The sequence below is a fragment of the Lottia gigantea genome (assembly GCF_000327385.1).
Source record: "Lottia gigantea unplaced genomic scaffold LOTGIsca_3, whole genome shotgun sequence".
NCBI lineage: Eukaryota > Metazoa > Mollusca > Gastropoda > Lottiidae > Lottia > Lottia gigantea.
Window position 1 is genome coordinate 3,996,864 of NW_008708986.1, and position 9,919 is coordinate 4,006,782.

The 9,919-nt window shown below is 34.9% G+C and overlaps 2 protein-coding genes across 2 annotated transcripts in view; both read left to right on the forward strand.

Moving 5' to 3' along the window:
• The window catches only part of LOTGIDRAFT_228632 (hypothetical protein), a 1,732-nt gene extending 485 nt beyond the window's left edge, over nt 1–1,247 (forward strand). The window contains exons 2-3 of the mRNA XM_009057281.1: nt 452–548; nt 1,177–1,247. Of these exons, the coding sequence (XP_009055529.1) occupies nt 452–528 (77 nt within the window). The 3' untranslated portion in view covers nt 529–548; nt 1,177–1,247. The remainder of the gene's footprint in view (nt 1–451; nt 549–1,176) is intronic.
• Nucleotides 1,248–8,558: 7,311 nt separating this feature from the next.
• Nucleotides 8,559–9,392, forward strand: LOTGIDRAFT_104539 (hypothetical protein; the record flags this gene model as incomplete). Its single annotated transcript, XM_009057282.1, is given in 4 exon segments — nt 8,559–8,621; nt 8,639–8,835; nt 8,939–9,044; nt 9,234–9,392. Coding segments are annotated over 4 exon segments (525 nt in total), but the record flags the coding sequence as incomplete, so codon positions are not given.
• Nucleotides 9,393–9,919: the final 527 nt, after the last annotated feature.

Consider the following 9,919-nt stretch of genomic DNA (forward strand, 5'->3'; position numbering starts at 1 on the left):
AGTTTTTACCATCATCGCAAGAGAAAGTAATTGCATTTATTAAAAAGTTTTGTGAAACGAACAGTATGGCTTGACAAATGTAGAGGATAATGAGATATATTTTTACATCCGAATTTCTATATAAATCCAAACTATTCTTTGTATTTCATCATTCATTTTGTTGAACTTGAATACACGACGATGGGAAAAATTGTACTCTTGTTAATGTTTGCAGCCTGCTTGGCACTGGTACTTGCACAAGACGAAGGCGACAATGATTCGCGTCCACAAAGACGAGGACGACCTGGTCGAGGTCCACGACCTGGTGGTGACGGACCTGGTGGTGACGGACCTGACGGACCTGGTGGTGACGGACCTGGTGGTGACCGACCGGATGGTGACAGACCGGATGGTGACAGACCTGGTGGTGACAGACCTGATGGTGACCGACCGGGTGGTGACAGACCGGATGGTGACCGACCGGATGGTGATAGACCTGGTGGCGACAGACCTGATGGTCAGCGACCTGATGGAGATGGAGGAAACTAATGAATAACATCAATAACAATGTAAGTTCCAAAATATATAATATAAAATACGGGGGCTCACATACGACATATTTCACTTTTTATTTTAAATTAAAAACTTTAATTTTCACCTGCGTCAAAATAACCAAGGAAATTAAAGTGAAAATCAGGTGAAAATTCTTGTATTTTTAAATTGAATACTTTAATTTTCACCTTGGTACGGTGGCTCACAAACGACATATTATTTCACTTTTTGTTTTGAATTAAAAACTTTAATTTCTAATTAAGCTTTGAACTCAAAATTACAGAAATTATCACCCAGTTTTTCTCCTTCGTGAATAGCCAATTTAATAATTGTATCAATAAACACTATTGATACTGTTTTATATCTTACGCACACAATCTCGAAGATCTGAAAATTGTGTCTCCATGTTGGTTTTACAACTTGTAATTTGAAACCAGGTTTCACCTTGAGAGATGAACCGGTATGAAAACATTCAGATACTTTGTTTGAAAGAAAAAAGATGGTCTGTGTGCAGAATATGGTACCGTTCATCTTCAACAACAACAGTTATTAAACCAAATATATTATCATTCTTGGGATTGAGATTTTATTAAGAATTTTTCATCCATTTATATTATCTTAATTACCATGGTGTCTTTATTTCAGTTTGAAGTTTCCAGTCAAGAAATATTTAAAAACATGATAAATGATAAATAATAAATTACTCTATTGGAATTCTTGAATTTTTTCATTTTGTTTGTTTGTTGTTTGTTTAAAAATTAGAGGCTGCCATTCGAAAAAGTTCAGAGATGTAAAGAGTGCAATTTGCACTGTATGTGCACACTCGTTTGAAGTTGTTCTCTGCTAAATTTCTACCTTGCAAAATCTGCCTGCTACAGCATTTTTAGTTTTCCTCCAAACCAAAATATAAGTGATTTTCTCTTTAAAATAAGGGTGAAACTTAAAAAGCAAACAAATTACAAATTTCTGTTTTCAACGGAAATCAGCGTAAAGCATGTTAAAGCTTCATTTGCCACAAACATTATACCTCTGATGTCAAACTTGGCTGAGTTTCGGCCATTTGAAGATAGGGTGGGTGGCCGGTCACCAGCCTATACGGTTCTATACATTCTAGCTGCACGCGTTGGAGTTAAGACCAAAACTTTGACAGGCTTTCAATTTGTTGAACTTTAATACACCACCACGAAAAATATTTTTTTATTGGTGTTTGTAACCTGTTTGGCTCTGGTCCTTACTCAAAAAGGTGCACAAGATCAAGTGTTGATAGACGAGGTAGGAGACCGACAGGTGACTGGTGACTGACAGGAAAGACCAAGACAAGGTGATCGACAATGTGGTGATAGATGGGAAGGAGGAAGACCCAATGTTGACTGACGGGAAAGACAAGGCGTTATTTTTTTTTGTAAACAATATTTTATTTCGTATAGAAAAAGGATTCGAGAATAGGCAGATGCCTTTGTAACTGCCCTCAACAAGGCGTTGATAGACCGACAGGGAAGAGCAAGACAATGCAGTGATAAACGCGAAGCAGGATGACATATTGGTGACCGACAGGAAAGATCAAGGCGTGGATAGAAGAGAAGGGGAAAGACCAAGACAATGTAGTGATAAACGGGAAGGAGGAAGACCTCAGGGTTACTGACAGGAATGACCAAGAATCTATAGTGAATAAAGGGGAGGAGTAAGATCCGATGATGGTCGACATGAAGGACCATGACAAAGCAATAATAGACGGTAAAGCGTAAGACTCGATGGTGACCGACAAGAAGGACCAAGACAAAGCGGTGATAGACAGGAAAGACCAGGACGAGGCAGAGATAAACGGTAAGGCGGAAGATACGATGGTGGCAGACAGGAAAGACCATGACAAGGCGTTGATAGGCGTTTTTTTTTTAAATCTGTGCTTGTTCGGTCCAAACGGTTTCGTGACATTAATAAAGAGTCCAACAGCCCAGCCACAATTTTCACAGAATCGCATTTCAGCAATAAATTGAAATGAAATGTAATTTAATATAAAAATACAATCGACGATCCAATTTGTAATAGTGGAGCGAGTCCATGATGTAGATATCATGATTGATCGGATGTCCGATGTTAAAAAAATTGGACCAGAGACATTTCTTCAAGCTTTATTCTCTAGAGAGTTCCTTCAAGTCTTAATCATTTCTAGAACTTAGATGACAATTTATTTCATGTTGTGACTCATCATTTTAGATTTAGCCGAAGATTGATTCATAATTTGAATTACCTCGGGATAATACATGCTAGTTACTTCCCTTGAAGTGGACAGTGTTCAGAAAATTTTATCTCACTTGAGTAACCTACATTTGTGATTTGTTGTTTGCCGGGATAATGCACTCCTGCTTCATTCCTAACAAATTAAAAAATATGAATTTTTTTTATACGTTTTGACACACAATATAATATTATATTGGGGGTCTCCCAGAAGCTCTAGATATTTCTGCCTATGACATTTCCACACAACTGCAGAATCTAATTCTCGAAAGTTGACCCCTCATTAAGTCGTTCTGACCCCTATTTGGACGTATTTCCTGTTAGCCTGTCGCACAATGCATCTATTGTTTTTCCCCACGTTTTGTGATTACATATAGTCTTGACAATGATTATAAAGCGAAGGATAGAAAGCACGTAATGATATCATCATGTTCCTTTAGCGACGTTAGTCGATATACTACCGATGCTTTTAAAATCACATATTCTCGTCATTAATTTTTTTAATTGGTAGAGAGTCTCCACCAATGACATTTGTCCAAACAAAATATTGCGGGAAAATGTTTGAATAACCAGATGCAAAATTTTAGTACCAAATTTAATTCCTGGTTATTGAATCTCAAACAGCATCAAGTAATCTCTCTAATACGATTCTACAGTAAAAGAAAAAAATTATCATCTATGACGTCAATTTATCCCTTTTTATTCACAATATTTAACTAAGTGCCAACTTTATACCTTTATACCCCGATGGCTTAACAAACTAGACGCTAACTTGGTAATGTGGGATTCGGCGGTTCTGTCAATCCAGTTTTCCTCATCAGTAAAGCATGTCGGGGGTGTTGACATAGAAGTCGAGAAATTTAGCATAATAAAAGCCGTGTATGTCCATTGACAGTTGGAAATCGGAAAATGGTAGGCTTATACCACTGTCGTGGCATAATTTCCGCTTGCTCACTGAAATCACTGTCCGATTTTACCCTTGAATTTAAATTCCGATGGAAGACTGGCCTGGAAAAGGCGTCATATTATGTTTTTATGGGCATTAGCGACCACTGAGATTTTTTAACAGTGTAATGTTTCCATGGACTTTTTCTGAGATGGTACCCTCAAATTAGATAAAGAATGAAGTTAGCAGAGATGCCAGAATTGACTACCTTACTGTCGGTACAAGACGAGCTTCAATTTCCATATTGCCAAGAATAAAACAAATGCCTGGTCAAACAAATATTAAATAAATATTTTCTCTTCTCTTATCGAAATTATTTCTGAATCAATTACTGGAGACCTTCAAACTGGCCATTGAATGAACCGAAAATATGGCTTGAAGTGCACAAAATAATTGCCCTTTAAATGAGGGTTTAATAGAGTAACTGTGAGAAGAATAAGAAAGATATGTATTGTACTTTATAGCTTGGGGTCTGAATGTTGATTGGACCATGACGGACTTTATGAGTATCAAGGAAATTGTTACACAGGGACTCGTGCAACACTCAAATCCTTACTGATTTTATCTGATTCAAAACAAAGGAAAGCTTGCTTTATTTCAATGCTTATTGGTATGATGAATAATATTTTTATAGCCATAAGTGGTTGTAACAGACATTTCATCACAAACGAGTTAAGTGGTATACTGTGTTTAGACATTGTTTCCTTCGTTCATTTCCACATGTCCCTGTGATCAAGTCATTAAATATGATATAGATGTATGTATGTCAATATGATTGACACTTTTCGCCTTTACTTACCGTTACTTGTATTGTAGTTGACGCGACTTTCTATATATCATCTTCCTCGGACTCTATCCACCGGACAGTGTAATTATCTGTTGCGATTGTTTTAAAACTCTTTAATCTTCGGATACGCTTAAAAAGGTAGGTTAAAGTTTATTATTAAAGAACTATAACGACCTATTACTAGTGTACCCCCTAAATTAATGGCGTGTTTAATGTATTAAGATGGTAACATTTTTATAGGGATGTGAACGTCCAGTATGCATACTAGGACTTCCATTTGATGTTTCGGTATCCTTGGAAAATGATCATAGCAATTCCTATTATGACATGCTCACACTCATCACCCAAGGTTAAATTTGAAATTTGTGTTTTAATGAAAATGGTTCTAAATGAATTGTGGTGAATCCCAAAACTTTAAAAGCTTTGCAATATTATGTCGAGTTTTGTATACATAGAGAGTTTTATTTTGATTGCGTAAAGAGAATTCGTCAGTGACAGATCCTTGTTCCGATTGATCATGTTATCTGAGCTGTCAATCTTCAAGAAAAGTTGACAAAATAACAAAAATTACGACCATCAGTGCATTACTTGATGTAAAAAAACAAACGAACAAGAACTTGTGCAATTATATAACACATGAAATAAACACCTGTAAAACCATTTGTCACATAAAACGATCGTCTCTGCATTTCTTTGAAACCAATAAGCAACCATCTGTACTATTGTACAACAGCCATATTTGCAATCCTTGCACACATAAAAACAATCGTCTCTGCATTCCTTTAAATAATAAAAGCAACCATATGTGCGCTTTTACATTTCCCGGACACATAAAAACAACAATCTATGTAATCTTTTGGCACATAAAAACAACAATCTGTTTGATCTTTTGCACATAAAATCAAAAATCTGTTTAATCTTTTGCACATACAAACAACAATCTGCAAGCTTTTGGCATATAAAAACAACAATCAGAGTAGTCTTTTAGCATATAAAAACGACAATCTGCAATCTTTTGCACTTAAAAACAACAATCTGCAATCGTTTGGCACATAAAACAACAATCTACAATCTTTTGGCACATAAAAACAACAATCTGAATAATCAAATGGCACTTAAAAACAAAAATCTGCAATCGTTCGGCACATAAAACAACAATCTACAATCTTTTGGCACATAAAAACAACAATCTACAATCTTTTGGCACATAAAAACAACAATCTGTGCAATCTTTTGGCACATAAAAACAACAATCTGAATAATCTTTTGGCACTTAAAAACAACAATCTGCAATCGTTTGGCACATAAAACAACAATCTACAATCTTTTGGCACATAAAAACAACAATCTGAATAATCTTTTGGCACTTAAAAACAACAATCTGCAATCGTTCGGCACATAAAACAACAATCTACAATCTTTTGGCACATAAAAACAACAATCTGAGTAATCTTTTGGCACTTAAAAACAAAAATCTGTGCAATCTTTTGGCACATAAAAACAGTCGACTTTGCATTTCGTTGACATAAATAACTAAGCACTTTAGAATATCTAATTCTACATCTTCAGATAATGGTTTTGTTTAACTTGCAGACAACGACTGCTTGAAATAGGTATGAGAAGGAAAAAAAACATAAAGTGTAGAATTTTTCTGATTATGAAAGAAATGAAAAGAAACAAGATCTTATCAAGACACTACGTTATGATTTTTACAAAGAAATTTCATTTCCATAGTAGAGTGTTTATATATTATAAAATAGGTTCAGACGTTCCGTTCAGTATTGTTTCAGATTTTCTGTGTTTAAAGAAAAAAATTAACGAGTATTTGTTCATCAGTGTACTTACCTGCTATCATAACTATACAACAGAACCCTTCTATTATCCAATACCATAAAACTAAGAAATAATTCATTAAACTAACTAATTCTTGAAACTTGCTTTGAAATAATTACTTAGCTTGATGAATATATGGTCTTATATAGAGATTCTATTATTTAGTCATGGCATCTGGTAAGTCCAACTGATTAATATAAGCTCTTATTGACCAAGTTTGAGACATAAATGTTATGCCCAATCTAAGAGGTAGTATTTCTTTATTTAGGGTCCAGTCATTATAATTCAACTAAAGTTTGTATCATATCCCATATAATAATAATAATAATGATATCTTTATTACAAAAGGGTTGAAAATTAGGCCATACATTACCGATGCTCATCAAGATCAGATCATAAGTACCCAACGATAGGCCTGTCTTCCATTCTGCCCCTTTTAGACAATACAACCAAAACACAATAAAACAATAATCAATTACATGGATAGCAACAAATAAAGACATCAAATATTGAATGAAAAAAACATGATATAATAATTTACAGTCTATAGACATTATAATAGTGATCTTATTTATGAGAAATTGACAACAAAATTCATTCATGTACAAATTTTAATCAAAATACATACATTTGTATAAATTTGCAAGTTTTAATGCAAACAATTAGCAAATATTATTATAATTCAGCCAAAAACTCAGTTTAAGTGCCGCGAGTGGGCGGAGAGCTCTGCAAGTCGCTCCAGCTTATGCACAGTGCAGTCGTAGTCAAAATGGTTACATGTGGGTTCTTTCAACTACAACAATACCACTGTGAAATTATCGGTTATTTATCAAATTCCAAATTCTGTCAGTGACTATGTTTAGGTATGAATGGATGAATGGATAAGAAATGGATAAGAAAAGTAATCAACTCGTTCAAACAAGTAGTTAATCCTCTTAATATTGTTTACATTATGTTATGAACCTAATACCCGAAACTGATTATCGAATATTTTTACTATTTTCTGGAGATTTTTTCAACGGAGCTATCAATGACGCGTTAAATTGATAATCACTCATGTCTTCTTTCCTTTAAAAAAATATACACACCCAATTTCAGGTTATTATACCAGTATACCAGCTACTTTGAATCATCATCATTAACATAATCATTGCCGTCGTCGTATAGTCAGGGTTATATTCGCAGTCATTTTATGTTTATTTGTAAAGTGTTTTCAAGTTCAAATGATGAAATGCAGACCCGAAGCCAAACTTAAACATTTTGTTGAAGTATCCGAAGGGACAATTTGGTGTTTAGTTGCAGTGACGATATAGATCCCCAGCCCCCACCCTTACCTCCCTGTAGCTACGGGCCTGATGTAATGCAGTTCACATCTGAAAGTGTTTTTATCACAGAATACGTCGCTTAAATAATATTCAGAAGCTATGTTAAGTCAAAGAGATAAAACTCTGGAATTATTAGTTTTTAGTTTTTGTCAGCCTCTTGTTCATTAAACGTCTTCATTATATTTCAATATATTATCCATTCTAATTTGTTAACCTACGCGAGTTATACAAGGGTGCAGTGTCTTATTTGTTAACCTATGTTTGTATACGAGGGTAGTGTAGTCTTATTTGTTAACCTATGTGTGTTATGCGAGGGTAGTGCAGTGTCTTATTTGTTAACCTATGTTTGTTATACGAGGGTAGTGTAGTCTTATTTGTTAACCTACGTTTGTTATACGAGGGTAGTGTAGTCTTACCTCGCGTTATTTGTTAACCTATGTTTGTTATGCGAGGGTAGTGCAGTGTCTTATTTGTTAACCTATGTTCGTTATACGAGGGTAGTGTAGTCTTATTTGTTAACCTATGTGTGTTATGCGAGGGTAGTGCAGTGTCTTATTTGTTAACCTATGTTTGTTATACGAGGGTAGTGTAGTCTTATTTGTTAACCTATGTGTGTTATGCGAGGGTAGTGCAGTGTCTTATTTGTTAACCTGTTAACCTATGTTTGTTATACGAGGGTAGTGTAGTCTTATTTGTTAACCTATGTGTGTCATGCGAGGGTAGTTCAGTGTCTTATTTGTTAACCTATGTTTGTTATACGAGGGTAGTGTAGTCTTATTTGTTAACCTATGTGTGTTATACGCAGGTAGTGCAGTGTCTTTTTTGTTAACCTATGATTGTTATACGAGGGTAGTGTAGTCTTATTTGTTAACCTATGTGTGTTATGCGAGGGTAGTGCAGTGTCTTATTTGTTAACCTATGTTTGTTATACGAGGGTAGTGTAGTCTTATTTGTTAACCTATGTGTGTTATGCGAGGGTAGTGCAGTGTCTTATTTGTTAACCTATGTTTGTTATACGAGGGTAGTGTAGTCTTATTTGTTAACCTATGTTTGTTATACGAGGGTAGTGTAGTCTTATTTGTCAACCTATGTGTGTTATGCGAGGGTAGTGTAGTCTTATTTGTTAACCTATGTTTGTTATACGAGGGTAGTGTAGTCTTATTTGTTAACCTATGTTTGTTATACTAGGGTAGTGTAGTCTTATTTGTTAACCTATGTTTGTATACGAGGGTAGTGTAGTCTTATTTGTTAACCTATGTTTGTTATACGAGGGTAGTGTAGTCTTATTTGTCAACCTATGTGTGTTATGCGAGGGTTGTGCAGTGTCTTTTTTGTTAACCTATGTTTGTTATACGAGGGTAGTGTAGTCTTATTTGTTAACCTATGTGTGTTATGCGAAAGTAGTGCAGAGTCTTATTTGTTAACCTATGTTTGTTATACGAGGGTAGTGTAGTCTTATTTGTCAACCTATGTGTGTTATGCGAGGGTAGTGCAGTGTCTTATTTGTTAACCTATGTTTGTTATACGAGGGTAGTGTAGTCTTATTTGTTAACCTATGTGTGTTATGCGAGAGTAGTGCAGAGTCTTATTTGTTAACCTATGTTTGTTATACGAGGGTAGTGTAGTCTTATTTGTTAACCTATGTGTGTTATGCGCGGGTAGTGCAGTCTTATTTGTTACTCTATGTGTATTATACGAGGACAAAATCACAATGTTAAGTGTTCCACAACAGTGATGTATTTATTTTCTTTATGGCACACCCCTATGTATGTAGAAACAACTGCATAGACGTGTTTGATGTCGCGAGACGACTATGGTATTTCATATATTATGATGAATTTTATCCAACCTCCTAATTGGGTCAAGTAATATTTATGTAAATACGTTTGCAATGTTGAATTCCTTCTCAAATAAAAAACTTCCTTAAAGTAAACAAAGTTTTTCATTGAATTTCAGTCTTCTTTTTTCGTCTATTATATAATTAATAATAGAATGTAATATATAGTTGAGTTCGGAGATCACAGAGATTGGTATGCGATGTCGGCGTTTGTTTGCTTATAGCAATGTACCTTTATTCCTTTTTGTCACTATATCGATAGAAATGCTTCTTCATTCGTCAGTGAGGAGAGATCCTTGTATTTGCCATGCTTAAACACTCTAAAAGCTGTACTATCAAAAGACTGAACTGCAAGCCATCAGAAGCCTATAATTCAAACAATCAAACAAGTTTTACTAAAACCATTCAAAATTACATGTTAAAAG